The 17,500-nt window shown below is 35.6% G+C and overlaps 1 protein-coding gene across 2 annotated transcripts in view; it reads left to right on the top strand.

Moving 5' to 3' along the window:
* Window positions 1-17,500, top strand: part of ascc3 (activating signal cointegrator 1 complex subunit 3) — a 263,272-nt gene that overhangs the window by 24,129 nt on the left and 221,643 nt on the right. For both annotated transcript variants that reach the window (XM_087286373.1, XM_087286372.2), the window contains exon 6: window positions 15,081-15,282. In XM_087286373.1, the coding sequence (XP_087142499.1) occupies window positions 15,081-15,282 (202 nt within the window). The remainder of the gene's footprint in view (window positions 1-15,080; window positions 15,283-17,500) is intronic.

Below are 17,500 nucleotides of genomic sequence, written 5' to 3'. Positions count from 1 at the left end.
TAACATAATTTGAGTTCAGAAACTGCAGAGATGTTAAAATGATCGTTAAGATATAATAATAATAATAAATAAAATGGAAAACCAGGCCAATTTGCGAAATTCAATAGGTGGCCATAATGACAAGGAGTTAACTGATTATCTGATTATAAACTACTTTCTTTCACTGTCACAGCTGTTAGATATATATCTAGTTATTATTGTATTTTTTTATTAATTATTTATAGTTAATTTGTTTCTATTGCTAAATTTTGGTTTAAAAACAATATGTTGCTTACTATAAATAACTACAGTATTTAATGTGGAAAATTATTAATTAAAGGTTATTAGAACATTAAGCAAATACGCACTGTTAAATCGCTTGAGTGAATTATTAATATAGTGTTATACATTTATTACATGTAAAGAGATTTTTATTACATATAAAATGTATTATTGTGTGCGAATGAGTGTGTGTGGATGTTTCCCAGAGATGGGTTGTGGCTGGAGGGCATCCGCTGCGTAAAATGTGCTGGATAAGTTGGCGGTTCATTCCGCTGTGGCGACCAAGGATCAATAAAGGGACTAAGCCAAAAAGAAAATGAATGACCTTTAATATTTTAGGTCATTTTATATATATATATATATATATATATATATATATATATATATATATATATATATATATATATATATATATATATATATATATATATATTTATTTATTTTATTTTATTTTTTTTTCTGAATTTGCTTGCAATGCAATAATGTGCATGTTTTGTAAATCTGCTTTCAAGCAATAATTATTGTGATAAGTGCTATCTATATAAATAAACATGAATTTAATTGAAGAATTAAACCAAAACTCTTTGTATTTTAAAATTAGAGGGAGAAATCAGACTAATATAATCTCGGCCGGTAGAAAGTTTTTCCTTCAGTGTGTTCAGTTATGAAATCAAACCCTAACAGTAGATGGAGAGATAGCGAACGCCACAGGAGAATGTGAATGTCTGGATAATCGCTATAGTTTTGTGCAAACTGCATCAAAGTGCATGAAACATATTAACTGACAGTTTCATTCACGCAACTTGACAATATGAGCTCATGAAATATGTAAGCTACGGGTCTCTCGTAGATGTTTTTTACACATCTAAAACAGAGGATGATCGCGGGAGCTTTGTTTTAAAAGCGTGAGCGGGGCGCTTTAAAACTCAGCACGAAGTCTCTCGCCACAAATATCACATAAACCCGTCTTCTGCCAGCTACAATAATAAACCATCACTTTCATTAGCGCCGTCAAGCCTACGGACAATAAAATGCGCAGCTATGAAGTAACAACTAAAAAGAAAATCTCAGGTTTTTTCACTCTAAAGTGTCTTTAAGAGGTTTTTCTTTCTCCACTTACTGTGAGAATAAGTGACTGTGAATATATGTGCTGCCGGACTGTAATTTCCAAGCTATATGTCATCTCAGTTACCGTAGCTCTCTCTTTCTGTGAGCACTCGGCCGTTAATGAGGAACTGAACTGCTCTTGAAAGACTTAATCCATTAAACTTGCACTTTTTAATGAAATGGCCCTTTTCGGTAAGTGTTCATAAAATTACTACAATTACCAGAGGACTTCAGTGTTGCGTATTCAATGTTTTTGGAAAGAGATTTTATGTTATACATACTACATACTCACCGGCCACTTTATTAGGTACACCTTACTAGTACCGGATTGGAGCACTTTTGCCTTCAGAACTGCTTTAATCCTTTGCAGCAGAGATTCAACAAGCTACTGGAAATATTCCTCAGAGATTTTGCTCCATATTGACATGATAGCATCACGCAGTTGCTGCAGATTTGTCGGCTGCACATTCATGATGCCAATCTCCCGTTCCACCACATCCCAAAGCTGCTCTATTGGATTGAGCTCTGGTGACTGTGGAGGCCATTTGAGTACAGTGAACTCATTGTCATGTTCACCAGTCTGAGATGATTCATGCTTTATGACATAAAGATGGAGACACTGTGCTCATAAAGGGATGGACATGGTCAGCAACAATACTCAGGTAGGCTGTGGCGTTGATGCTCAATTGGTACTATTGGACCCAAAGTGTGCCAGGAAAATCTCCCCCACACCATTACACCACCAACACCAGCCTGAACCGCTGATACAAGGCAGGATGGATCCATGCTTTCATGTTGTTGAGGCCAAATTGTGAGCCGAGCATCTGAATGTGTTAGCAGAAATGGAGACTCATCAGAGCAGCAACGTTTCTCCAATCTTCTATTGTCCAGTTTTGGTGAGTCTGTGTGAATTGTAGCCTCAAGCAGGTTGCACACCAGAAGCGCCGCTCGGCGGCGCGCCGCGCAGCGCCACGCAGCGCCATGTATTTTAGAATTCTAAACATAGGTTTCTATCAGGATACACACACCGGCGCCGCAAGTCGGCGGCTGTCGGCGGCGCCCGGCGACGGCTCAGGACGCAGTTCATTTTTCAGCCGCGCCACAGAGCGCCATCTGATTAGTTTCATGTTAAATATCATTCGAATGTGCGCGTCTGGTGTGTGATACCTTAAACTGTCATGTACGCGCCGTGTCGCGGCGCCGAGCGGCGCTTCTGGTGTGCGACCTGCTTCAGTTTCCTGTTTTTAGCTGACAGGAGCGGCACCCGGTGTGCTCTTCTGCTGCTGTAGCCCATCCGCCTCAAGGTTGGACGTGTTGTGTGTTCAGAGATGCTCTTCTGCAGAGCTCGGTTGTAACGAGTGCTTATTTGAGTTACTGTGGCCTTTCTAACAGCTGGAATCAGTCTGGCCATTCTCCTTTAACCTCTGGCATCAACAAGACATTTGCGCCACAGAACTACTCACTGGATATTTCCTCTTTGTCTGAGCATTCTCTGTAAACCCTAGAGATGGTTGTGCAGGAAATTCCTAGTAGATCAGCAGTTTCTGAAATACTCAGAGCAGCCCGTCTGGCAGCAACAACCACGTTCAAAGTGACTTAAATCCCCTTTCTTCCCCATCCTGATGCTCAGTCTGAACTGCAGCAGATCGTCTTGACCATGTCTACATGCCTAAATGCATTGAGTTGCTGCCATGTAATTACCATGCGATAACAAGAAGTTGGACTGCTGTACCTAATAAAGTGGCCGGTGAGTGTACAATCAAGTATTTTGTGATGTTACAGAACCTGCACTGTAAATAAAATATCTGTTAATATTAAGTGAAAGTAAGTGTTTTATGTTTATTTAAAGTAGTAAATTGCATAATGGGATGTTCATCTCTGGTCTGTTGACTTTTTAAGTTAAACTCTACTGTTTAACAAAGTGACTTTTTATTGACATTTTAATAGTTTGAAGTAATATAATGTGTAATATCTAGAGAATTAGTCTGTAAAATAATAGAAAATGTGCTGGCAGTTTATTACAAGGTTTTTGTAGTGTAATATACAACACAGACAATATAGCACTGCAAACTATTAAACATGTTCATGAAAGTAACCCAGGTGAGCAAATATGTACATTTTCTACCCCATTAAAGACTTCTTTCTCATTATGTAGTTAATAACAAAAGATATACTACGTGTTGGGTGACGCAGTGGCGCAGTAGGTAGTGCTGACGCCTCACAGCAAGAAGGTCGCTGGCTCGAACCTCGGCTCAGTTGGCGTTTCTGTGTGGAGTTTGCATGTTCTCCCTGCATTCACGTGGGTTTCCTCCGGGTGCTCTGGTTTGCCCCACAGTCCAAACACATGCAGTACAGGTGAATTGGGTAGGCTAAATGTTCCATAGTTTATGAGTGTGTGTGTGTGTGTGTGTGTGTGTGTGTGTGTGTGTGTGTGTGTGTGTGTGTGTGTGTGTGTGTGTGTGTGTGTGTGTGTGTGTGTGTGTGTGTGTGTGTGTGTGTGTGTGTGTGTGGATGTTTCCCAGAGATGGGTTGTGGCTGGAAGGGCATCGGCTGCGTAAAAACGTGCTGGATAAGTTGGCGGTTCATTCCGCTGTGGCGACCCCGGATTAATATTAGGGACTAGGAATTAGTGACTAAGCCGACAAGAAAATGAATGAATGAATACTATGTGTTTTTGGCTGTGAGATGTAGTTTGGATGAAGTTGTAGGCTATTCTTCCCACGGTAAAGTCATGCAATGTGAAAGCCCCTGTCTCTGATCCATCTTGCAGTGCAAACAAAGCAGCGACAATACGCTAGCCCAGATAGTCATGCAGTGTGAAAGCATCTGTGACACGACTACTTTGAAAATCCTGCAGTCTGAACTTGGCTTGCGACCTTGTCCTTTACGCACTGAAATTCCTCCTGATTCCTTGTACCTTTTAATTACGTTATGCCTTGTTGAAGGTGAAATTAACTATGTACATGTAGCATGTTACCCAAAACATTAACATTTGTGTGCTTGTATGAACTCCTCAAAACTCGAGCTAGCAAATCACATGAAGGCACGAGAGCAGAGGATATTCAGCGGCCATGTCTGTAGGGGCTGCAGACGTGACCGTGTCCCCAATACAGCGCCGAAGAAAAGCCCAGAGCCGCCTTTGAGATGGAAATGTTAAGGAGGTAGCGAGGGTGTCCAGGGCAATATGAATTATTCAAAAGAACCTTTTGAGTCTTGACGGTCAATATCTGTGACTGAAAGAAGAGACAAGCCCAGAACCACGCTTCTCAGAATAGGATTCTCAGATCTGAAAGTATGAGCCGGTTTGTCTGTAATGGGCATTTCTGTCAGAGCCGCGAGATGCGAACTAGGTTACAACCGGTTTGGCATAAGAATGTTGTGCGAGTAGTAGCAGGCTTTGTGCTGCATTGATAGCACAGGCGTGTTCATACACAGTGTCCTGAATGCATGTTTTATTCTCCCTCATACATTCACCAAAACAAGAGTGACCTGTCATACTGAAGATGTCATATAAAAAAAAGAGGAAGAAACAACAACTCTTAAAAAAGCTGGGTCCACAACTTGAAGGAATTAAGTTAACATATTATATTTTACTATTTTAAGCGAATTAAACATTAAACCATTAATAATAAAAAAAGAAAATCTCAAAAATTGTGTTTCAGCTCATTTTAAATAAATAGTTTGAAAGCATGTAAAATGTTTTAATATGCTATATATATATATATATATATATATATATATATATATATATATATATATATATATATATATAAATATATATATATATATAAATAATACTTAAGAAATAAATCAATAAATAAATACATAATATGATATGATGAATATAGTAAATATAGATAAATGAATAAAAAATAAAATATTAAAAAATAAAAATATAAAAATGTTAATATTAATAAACAAAAAAACTAATATATAAATAAATATATTAAATAATAATAGTAGATTAATAAATTAATGAATAAAAAATTAAATACATTAAACAATAATAAATTACATAAATAAAAATAAATAAAAATAAATATATTTAATAATAATAATAATAATAATAATAATAATAATAATTATAATTATAATAATAATAAAAAGAGGGAAAAGCAACTCTTTCTTCACTGTTAAAAATGAAGGGTCCACAACATGAAGGAATTAAGTTAGCTTATTACTTTTTACAATTTTAATTGGATTGAACATTAAACTATTAATTGAAAATCTCAGGAATTGTGTTTCAGCTCATTTTAAATATGTGTTTTGATTAAAGCATACAAAATGTTTTAAGTGTTGCTCTATACACTTTCAGAAATAAAGGTACAGGAGCTGTCACTGGGGCAGTACCTTTTCAAAAGGTACATATTTGTACATCAAGGGTCCATAATGGTACCTCAAAGGTACTTTTTAGGTACATTTGGGTACTAATGTGCACCTTTTAGGTACCACTGTGGGCTGTTTGGGTACAAATATGTATCTTTTAAAAAGGTACTGCCCCAGTGACAGCTCCTGTACCTTCATTTCTGAGAGTGTAAAAAATGCTGGGAGAACATGCAAAAAATTAAGTTAACTCGTTTGTTTTTACAAATTTATGTGGATTAAACATGAAACAATTAAGCTTCCTCAAAAAAAATCTCAAGAATTGTGTTGTTTCAGCGGCGATGCAGTGGCGCAGTAGGTAGTGCTGTTGCTCCACAGCAAGAAGGTCGCTGCTTCGAACCTCGGCTCAGTTGGCGTTTCTGTGTGGAGTTTGCATGTTCTCTTCTTGCATGTGGGTTTCCTCCGGGTGCTCCGGTTTTCGCTGTGGCGACCCCGGATTAATAAAGGGACTAAGCCAACAAGAAAATGAATGAATGTGTTGTTTCAGCTCATTTTAAATAAGTTTGTTTGAACAATCAGCATACAACATGTTATTTTTGTCATAATACAAATGAAAAGAATCTACAACACAATATCAAAACAAGTACGTTGCCTTCGTTGACACATTTTGAGCTTCAAAATCCGCCACACATTCTCTATTGGAGACAGGTCGGGACCTCAGGCAGGCCAGTCGAGTATATGCATGGGTGAAAAAAAAAATGCTGGGACATTGTGAAAAATAATAACACATTCAAATTTATGTGCACACCAGACACGCACATTCCCATGTTATTTAAAATGAAACTATTCAGGTGGCGCTCTGTGGAGTGGCAGAATATGAAGTGTCCTGATTCATGGCTGGACGCCACAAACAGTCGCCGACTTGTTGTTTGTACCCTGATAGAAACCTATGTTTAGAATTTTAAAATGCATGGCGCTGCACGTCGCCAAGCGTTGATTCTTGTGTGCGACCTGCAGGCAAGTTCGTTATTTTATCTCTAATGGAGGGACGTACACGTGAGGCAACTCGCTCGCACTTTCCAGCTGCACCTAGTTAAGATCACAATGCAAATGCAAATGACTGAAATTTAAGGTAGACGCAATGAAAAGTACACATGTTTGAAAACCCACCTAAAGTTACAAACAATGACTCCGATGAGAACGATCATGTGGAGAGCCCTGTGAGCCTTACATCTAAAAATAGAGTGAGGGTGTTCCTTTGGTGACATCGCTTTGACTCACACACTGAAAATGGCGGACGTGAAACAACAAACTGAGGATATGGTGATGCGCACCTGCCAATCAATATTGGTGGGCGGGGGGACCGCACTTCTACGCCAAGTTGCGGTCGATCTAAAACCGTTCCAATTGGTCCACCGTTGTTAAATTGAAAAATAAGAACTGGGTGTGTTTATATCACCCCAGTATGACGGTCTATACACTGTACCTACACACATGTCTGTCCAAACAGCTCGAAATTTAGATTTTTCACCATAGCTGCCCTTTAATCACTTTTATTAATATTTTTGCATGCTTTTGCAAACATGCTTCAACCCTCAGCTGAAACTATAAGCCCTCTTTCAAAGCAGCACATGGCTTGTGCATCCTTTCAAAATTGTGTCAGATGGATATCAAAAAGAGCCTTAATTTGAGCGAGTAATTCTGTTTTGGTCTTCCATTAAGCGAAAAGAATGAAAGAATGAGGAATTATCACCAACAGGCAGACCGTCTTCGGCTGTGATCTTCTCTTACTCACGTCAGTAATAACATTAAACTAGCGCATTTGGCTTTCATCTTCTTAATACGCCGCTGCTGCCGGACTGAACTGCTTCAAAAACCAGCAAGTTCAACTTCTCAAAGCCTTTGGGTGTGCGAACAACCGTGTTCTTTGTTGAGGTACTAAAAACCGGCTCAACATTGAGGCACAACAAACACAGACAGGTCTCCGGTGTACCGAAAACAAAACGTTTACCAGCGTCTGGCCTCTGAGGCATTAGCTAGATAATTAACACGGAGCGCTAGTGTGATGTAACTCTGTGCCGATCACCTCCTATGTATACAGACAACATTTATAGTGATATCTGCTATGGTTTGGTATTCGTTTTGTATGTGTGTGTCTATGAGGGAAAAATGGTGAGGGGTTAAAGCTCCAAATTGGACCCTTTTCACATTTGCAGCATTGAAGTCGACATAGGTGGTAAACTTATGCTCCATTCACACGGGGTATCTGCATTGTGGATCTGTCAGCGCCGCTTCAGAGGCGTTGCTCGCTGCAGAAGTTAAGCTTGGTGGATTCATATAATGTAGTGTAAAAACATTGTGAAACATCAGTATCTGTGCATTGCCCATTAATATAAAAAGTTATATTATTCAAAGAACTCATTCAAAGTACTATTGCTGCGCAAAAGCACGCTATGAATGCATGCTACGCTTCCGACTGTACGTTGTGTTTTCATTTTCTTAATGCAGTTTTGAGGTAAGGGACATTTTCATTTGCCATTAATATTATTAATAATAATAATAATAATAAAGAAATAAAAATATATACAAAAATAAATAAACAAAATAAATTATTTAATTAATTAAATAATAACAAATAAATAAACTAATTAATTAATGTATTTAATAATGATAGATAAATAAATGAATGAATAATTAAAAAGAAATATATTAAATAATATTAATGAATTAAATAAATAAAAAGAAATATATTAAAATAAATAAATTATATATATATATATATATATATATATATATATATATATATATAATAACAAATAAATAAATACAAATATATATTAAATAATAATTACAAATAAATGAATAAATAAATTAACAAATAATAAATAGATAAAAATAAATATATTATAACAAATAATATATATAATTAAAAAAATTAATAAAATATGAAAAAATGAAAATATAAAAACGTTATAATAAACAAACAAATAAATATATCTATTTAATAATAATAGATTAATAAATGAATGAATAAAAAATATATATATTAAATAATAATACTAGTAAATAAAAAAATAAATAAAAATAAATAGATAAAAATAAATAAATAAGATAAATAAAATTTAAGTATAATAAATAATATCAACAAATAAATAAATAATAATAAATATATATTAAATAATAATTATTATTCAAAATAATAATAAATAAATTAATAAGTAAATAAACAAATAATAAATAGATAAAAATAAATATATTAAAACAAATAATATAGATAAATGAATAAAATAAATAAACAAACACATAAAAATATTAATAAAAATACATAAACAAACAAACAAACAAACAAACAAACAAATAAATAAATAAATAAATAAATAAATAAATAAATAAATAAATAAATAAATAAATAAAACAAACCAGAGTAAGACAGTGCCTTGCACTTTGTGGTTGGTGTTATGCAAATGAGTTAATTATTTGTAAGAGTCTGTGGATAAATGCAGCAGATTGGCTGTGTAAATATGATGCAGGTGTTTTCACTTAAGCTTTTCCTCTGCTAATAACAGAAGCAAGAGTCTTTGTCAGGTCGTCTGCTGTTTGTTTTTACTTGTTTAAGTTGTTCCAGTCACCGTGTTTGAGTGTCATGCCAGGTGCAAATGAGTTATCATTTTGATTCATGGACACAGTGTGTTAGAGCAACTTTACACAAATAACGCAAATAAACCTTAGATCTTAATGCAAAATAAATCTAATAGTTTAATGTAATTTAGATCACACTTTTAGGTGAAAGCCACTCAAGGGCTATGCGACCACTTGATGGTTTCGCCGAACCACACACGTGCACTTCTGTTCTTCTGCTAGCTCTTTTGACTTAGCATCTTCAAGCCTGGATAATTCCACACCCAAACCAATCCTGTTATATGCTGAAGTTTGTCTGAAATGTGTTTACTGAGGGAAAAAGAAAAGTTTGCAGTAAACTTAACATGCATTCAGCTGGTCATTTTGAAAGCAGCGTGAAGGCCATTGAACAAGATAGAGACACTAGACTCTCCAGCAGTGAGCTTTAGATGGCAATTAAAACAGACGCCTTGCATAATTAACTTTGGCATTAAAGAGGACATGTCTGATTAGATCAGGCTGGTTGGTAAATGACCGGTCTGAAAACTGAGCCACGTAGAAATTGAACTTGCGTTCAGACGTCTCCATCTCCTGCTTTCATTGCACACAAGGGTGTCATGTTGGCAGATCTCTCACAGATGCTCCAGCGTCTAGTTCAAAAGTCCTTGCATTATATACAGTTCAGGTCAGAATTTATTTTGTCCCTTTAATCTACCAGGGGTCACCACAGCGGAATGAACTGCCAACTATTCCAGCAAATATTTTCCTCAGTGGTTGCAGACCAGCACTGGGAAACACCCATACACTCTTGCATTCATACATACACTCATACACTACAGCCAGTTTAGGTAATCAGTTCATCTATACACATGTTTGGACTGTGGGGGAAACCACCCGGAGGAAACCCACACCAACACAGGCAGAACTCCACACAGAAACACCAACTGACCGAGGTGGTACTCGAACCAGCAACCTTCTTGCTGTGAGGCCACAGTGCTAACCACCGAGCCACTGCGATGCCTGCAGCTAGTTTATTTATGATTATTCTAATTTATTTATTCAGAGGAACATTAAAGAATATCAGAGCTGAAATATAGTCCATGATTCATAGAATAAAAGTCAGTTGCTACTGTTACTCGCATGACCTCTGAGGGACTAACTGCATGCATTTTGGTTGCATAATCCAGTAATCGAACTGAAAATGTATGTTTATTTTTTACTCTTAGCAATTGAAACTGTCTGGCTTCAGTACAAAACAGCTGCCTGACTGAGTTAAAAGCAAAAGACTTTTGCATATATATATATATATATATATATATATATATATATATATATATATATATATATATATATATATATATATATGTATATGTGTGTGTGTGTGTGTGTGTGTGTGTGTGTGTTTACATAATGTAACATTATAAATATGATTGGATGAGCCAAGCTTGTTGAGGGCACATGAACACAGCGCATCAGTTAAATTGCAGTTTAATTACACTTACACCAGATGCAAGTTCTGCTTATCCAAAGATAGAAAAAAGCTGTCTTTGCTCTATGGTAAATATTTATATAAATATAAATAATGGTCTTTTTGAACAAAAATGGCCCCTAACATTCTTAGAGCTAACATGACATCAAAATTGGACCTATTAGATGTTCCTGGTCAAGTGTGTTTAAATGGCCATCAATGGAGAAAAGATGCTTCAGATGCTTTAAAAAAAATGTAAAATCTAATGAACTGTGTGTGTGTATATATATATATATATATATATATATATACATATATATATATATATATATATATATTTATATATATATATATATATATATATATATATATATATACATATATATATATATATATATATATATATATATATATATATATATATATATATATATATATATATTTATATATATATATATATATATATATATATATATATATATATATATATATATATATATAAATATATATATATATATATATATATATATATATATATATTTATATATATTTATATATATATTTATATATATATATATATATATATATATATATATATATATATATATATATATATAAATATATATATATATATATAAATAAATATATATATATATATATATATATATATATATATATATATATATATATATATATATATATATATATATATATATATATATACATACACACACATACATGTAGGTTGGGCCGTTTATGTGGATACACTTTAATAGAATTGGAATGGTTGATGATATCAACGCCCTGTTTGTGGCACATTAGTATTTGTTAGGAGGCAAACTTTTCAAGATGGGTGGTGACCAGGGTGGCCATTTTGAAGTCGGCCATCTTAGATCCAACTTTTTGTTTTTTTCAATAGAAAGAGGATCATGTGACACATCAAACTCATAGGGAATTTCACAAGAAACACAATGGTGTACTCGGTTTTAATGTAACTTTATTCTTTCATGAGTTATTTAGAAGTTTCTGACCACTTATAAAATGTGTTCAATGTGCTGCCCGTTGTGTTGGATTGTCAATGCAAGCCTCTTCTCCCACTCTTCACACACTGATGGCAACACCGCAGGAGAAATGCCAGCACAGGCTTCCAGTATCCATAGTTTCAGGTGCTGCACGTCTTATATCTTCACACCATAGACTATTGCCTTCAGATGATCCCAAAGATAAAAGTCTAAGGGGGACAGAATTATTCGCCCCCCTAAAATATTAGCTGCCCTTTTTATTTTTTCCCCCAATTTCTGTTTAACGGAGAGCAGATTTCTTTAACACATTTCTAATCATAATAGTGTTAATAACTCATCTCTAATACCCGATTTATTTTATCTTTGTCATGATGACAATAAATAATATTAGACTAGATATTCTTCAAGACACTTCTATACAGCTTAAAGTGACATTTAAAGGCTTAACTAGGTTAATTAGGTTAACTACACAGGTTAGGGCATTTAGGGCAAGTTATTGTATAATGATGGTTTGTTCTGTTGACAGTCGAAAAAATATATAGCTGATTTCACCTGTACATTACACTCATTCGTGTTCTGTGCTTACGTGTTATTAAGAAACAAAAAGTCAGCTAGAGCATTGTGCTAAACTTCTCTTCCAAAAAAAGTAAGCTATGCAATCGGTTTCCCTCATTTTCAGCTTCACGAGCGGTGCTTATAGATGGACGGTTCAGGTAGGAGGAGTGAAGGACGTGTTGCGAAAGACAGATGAATAGCGGGAGCAGATGGGTTTGCTGTGGGTGAGCCTTTAGAAGAGATAAAGCAGAGATCATTCAGACAATCAGCCTGTGCCCCGATGCAATCATCCCATCTCATCTGCTTTCAAGAGCTATTGGGCTTTTTATTGAGCTGTTGTGCTGCAGACAGAAGCAGTCTGATAGCACTTTAACCCTCTGATAGGGTTAATATTAAACCCCAGCCTTCACTACGCCAGCGGCACTTAGTCTTACAAGACTTGAGCCCAAATAATTTCGTGTCGATGAATGAGCCAAAATAGCTTTAGATGCCGAGCTGTGAGCAGAGAGCCACTGCGCCTACAGTATATATATATATGTGGCCAGGATTTTAAGGACTGACCTGTAATTTCGTTTCATCTCATCGTTTTAAGTTGAAATTAAGCTTTCTGATGTATTTTTTCATGTCAAACTATTAAAGTTTATTCTTGTTTGTTTGTGTAGCGCTTTTTACAATAATTATTGTATTATATTATATTATTATTATAATTATTAAGTTAAATTTACAATCAAATATAAGTTATTATATATAAACTTAATTAACCTGCAGTTTTATAGCATGTAGGTGACGTCTATGTGCACATGTGTAATGAAGTGTATTAAGTGTATGTGTTGTGCTGGAACACTTCGATGTTTGGGACAGGAGGAATGTGTCGTACAGGTGGTTTGTCAATTAATTACATGTTTGTGTGTGTTTCTCTTAACAAAAACACAACTATTGTATAGATTATTATGTGATAATCATGTGTAATCATCTTTTTTAATTATAACAAGGCTTGTAAATCTCATGTTTACAAGCCTTTTTGCACTATATACGGTTCTATCTGCACAACTCTGGCTTGCACTCAATGCCATATGCCCTTAATGTTTTTGTATTGTATTGTATTGTAATAATTACAATTTTTATTATTTCTTTTTTATTATTATTCTTTAGATTACAGTTTATGTATATATTTAGATCACATTTATGTAAAATATTTAGACTAAATTTAAGGTATATATATTTAGATTTCATTTTATGTATAATTGTACTTATTGTAAATTAAAACTCTACTTTTTGTATTAACATTATATGTGTCTGTCCTAGGGTCTGAGGGCAACGTAATTTCGATTCTCTATATGTCCTGTACATGTGGTGGCAATAAAGCTGACTTTGACTTTTTGACTTTGAAAACTTTAAAACATTCAACTAATTTATTGCTAAACAGTTTATTGGTCATTAAAACAATGTAAATCAAATGTTATTGCTGCTGATAGTCTCTCAGGTTTCTGAATATTAGTCAGGTAATCATCTACATTCATTAAAATCATATAGTGGATAGTTATACATGAATCTGGCCTTTGAATTGCCACTTTATACTGAAGAAATTGGCCTCAGAGAATGTGATTTGCATGTAGTTTGTCTGATTTATGAGAGGAGATGTATCTATATATACAGTATATAAAAGGTATGAACAGGAATAGTGCACCCTTCACTTCCAACCCACTCACTGATTAGTGAAATCTAAAACTTTAATAGCCAATGGCTGTAAATAAACATCATTTAGTCGCCCCAGCATACAATTCACTCACATATACGAGTGATTTAGGCAAGGCAAGTTTATTTATATAGCACATTTCATACACAGTGGCAATTCAAAGTGCTTTACATAAACTAGAATAAAAAGACAAGTTTAGGAACATAAAAAGCAGACGATAAAAATGATTAAGAACAGATAAAAACTAATTAAAATAGTTAAAATAAGTTATAAAAGAATGAAAAAGAAAAACATAATAGTGCAATATGTCGGATGCAGCACAGTGCTCATTCAGTAAAGTGGTGTTAGTGAGGCCAGCAGGGGGCGCCCAACCTGCGGTCTGTGTGGGTCCTAATGCCCCAGTATAGTGACGGGGAAGCTATACTGCTCAGTGAGCGCCGTCTTTCGGATGAGACGTTAAACCGAGGTCCCGACTCTCTGTGGTCGTTAAAAATCCCAGGATGTCCTTTGAAAAGAGTAGGGGTTTAACCCCAGCATCCTGGCCAAATCTGCCCACTGGCCTCTGTACATCATGGCCTCCTAAACATCCTCATATTCAATTGGCTTCATCACTGTCTCCTCTCCACCAATCAGCTGGTGTGTGGTGTGCGGTCTGGCGCAAAATGGCAAAATCTGGCGCAAAATTTGCAATCCAAAAATGGGATTATAATACAAGTCAATGGGGTAAAAACAGCCCCAAACATAATGAAAGGGTAGTCCATTTGAACAGTACACGGCTTTGCAATCAAAAAATGTCATTTTATTGGAAGTCAATGGGGCAAAATCAGCCCCAAACATAACAAAAGTTTAGTCCATTTGAACAATACACAGCTTTGCAATCCAAAAATGTGCTTATAATGGATGTCAATGGGACAAAATCAGCCCCAAACATAACAAAAGGGTAGTCTATTTGAACTGCATTGTTAATCTAATGTAACCCTTATTATTTATTTTACATTGTGTCTGGTGTCTGTTTTGGTGGCAATGACAGGAAAGCCTAAAGGTCTGCGAGATGAATCCAACATGCCCACATACGGCTGTCAGGTGACCATCCAGTCTGAGCAGGAGAAACAGATGATGAAGATCTACAGAAAAGAGGAGAAGAAGGAGAGAAAGCGCGAGAGACGAGGAGATGATGGGGAATCCTCTGAAAGTGCGTTTCATTTTGACCCCATGGAGCTGAGACTGCAGAGGTGAGGTCTTTTTCCTCCGTCTTTTTCTTTCATTAACGGAACAAGCGCTTCCCCGCATATCAGGCCGAGGCCTATTGAAAAGAGGGAGAGCGAGAAAGCTTGATAAAACCGCTATCTGGAGCTTTCGCAGAAGGGATTTTCTCTTAATGTTTAATTTCACAGGATGAAAAAGAGCAATGATCTGTTTAATTAAAAATGCTGCCGTCCAAATGAGGCAAGGAGATTAGAGATGAGGTGTTAATACCTCGCATGTCTCCTCGCGCTCTCAGCCTTTCAATCACCACGCTGCAGAAACAACAACCCAACAAAAATAACTCACAAAAACTCAAGCTTTACGTCGAGAAACGCCTGCGGTTGCTACCTGAGACTGCTAAATGCACCACACAGATGGCTTTTTCAGGAGATTCTAATCTCTGTTTTTGTTTGTTTTTAATTGGACTAATGAGATCTTTGAGTTGTTTTTCAGTCACGTTAATAAATATTTGTATATGCACGGATATCATTCAGGAAATAGCAACTTTGATGTTTTTTTATGCTACAAATTGCTTTCTAGAAAGAGAATTTAGTTTTCAACAATATCCACTGTAATTATGTTTGTTTTTTAAACACTTTACACTTGACACTTTAAAATGGTTTAAAGTGTGAAAAACAAGACAAAGCATCACAAAAATGATTCATTAAGAAACTGCATTCTTAATTTAAGAATCTATTCAAGAATGTTTGAGTTTATTTATTAAAATTAATTAAATTATAATATTAAATAATAATAATTTGTGATCACAATAATGTTTTTTAATAAAATTACTTTAAAATTTGTATAAAAATTAGAATTTTATTTTACTAGTTGTACAATTTTGTGCATTTTATTTAAAAAAAAAATCTGAAAATATCATTTATTTTAATTTTAATTTTTTACGCTATAGATTGCTTTCTATAAAGAGAATTTAGTTTATATAAATACTCACCGGCCACTTTATTTGGTGCACTTTAGGTGCAAGGTGCTGGAAATAATCCTCAGAGATTTTACTCCATGTTGACATGATAGCATCACACAGTTGCTGCAGATTTGTCGGCTGCACATCCATGATGCCAATCTCCTGTTCCACCACATCCCATAGATGCTCTATTGGATTGAGATCTGGTGACTGTGGAGGCCATTTGAGTACAGTGAACTCATTGTCACCAGTCTGAGATGATTTGCGCTTTATGGCATGGTGTGTTATCCTGCTGGAAGTAGCCATCAGAAGGTACACAGAGGTCATTGTTATGTAGCGAATGCACCTCGCTACGCACATAAGGTTAAGGATGACCGCTGTTCAAAGAGGTCACACAGAGTCCCTGTTCCTGTTCCCCAAGCACTTACACACACAGGCCAAGTTGTCAAAAGGGATATCAGATTTATTAAACAAATATTTCGGTATCAGAAGCAGGGAACAAAAAGGCCAAAAACAACAAACAAAACAAGGTACGCTACCTAATATTACATTTCTTACCTAAACCGAAAATAAAGTTCCGTAAATAAAACATACAATTCTACCCTCCCTGACTATCCATTAAACATGAAAAAACGGGACAAAAGAAAAGGGGCCTTCCCTTTGATCATTCAGCAGTAAGTAAACATTTAGCTAACACAGGATACCGTCCTATTACCGTGTTTAACAGAGTATCTCACCAGATGACTTTGGAATATGGTTTCAGACAGAAAGATATCACTGCCACACAGAGAACAGCGAGGGGAAACGGGAAGAGAACTCGACGAGCAGCGCCTTCAGCGTGCTTTTATAACTGGCGCCGCCCCTCTCACAGCTGCACCTGATCTCCGCTCATGTGGAGAGAGAGAAAGAGACCGATAATAGAGGATACAACACAGGAACAATACAAACTAGCGTTGTCAAAATAATGTTACTCAGTCATAAAGGCATGGACATGGTCAGACTCAGCAACAATACTCAGGTAGGCTGTTTCGTTAACACAATGGTCAATTAGTACCAATGAGCCTAAAGTGTGCCAGGAAAATCTCCCCCACACCATTACACCACCACCGCCAGCCTGAACCGTTGCTAGGCAGGATGGATCCATGCTTTCATGCTGTTGATGGCAAATTCTGACCCGACCATCCGAATGTGTCAGCAGAAATGGAGACTCATCAGAGCAGCAATGTTTCTCCAATCTTCTATTGTCCAGTTTTGGTGAGTCTGTGTGAATTGTAGCCTCAGTT

Source organism: Danio rerio, chromosome 16 (assembly GCF_052040795.2).
Source record: "Danio rerio strain M-AB ecotype USA chromosome 16, GRCz13ab, whole genome shotgun sequence".
In the NCBI taxonomy this organism is placed as follows: domain Eukaryota; kingdom Metazoa; phylum Chordata; class Actinopteri; order Cypriniformes; family Danionidae; genus Danio; species Danio rerio.
The sequence above is the reverse complement of the archived record's forward strand: the minus strand, read 5'-3'. Positions and strand labels throughout refer to the sequence as shown.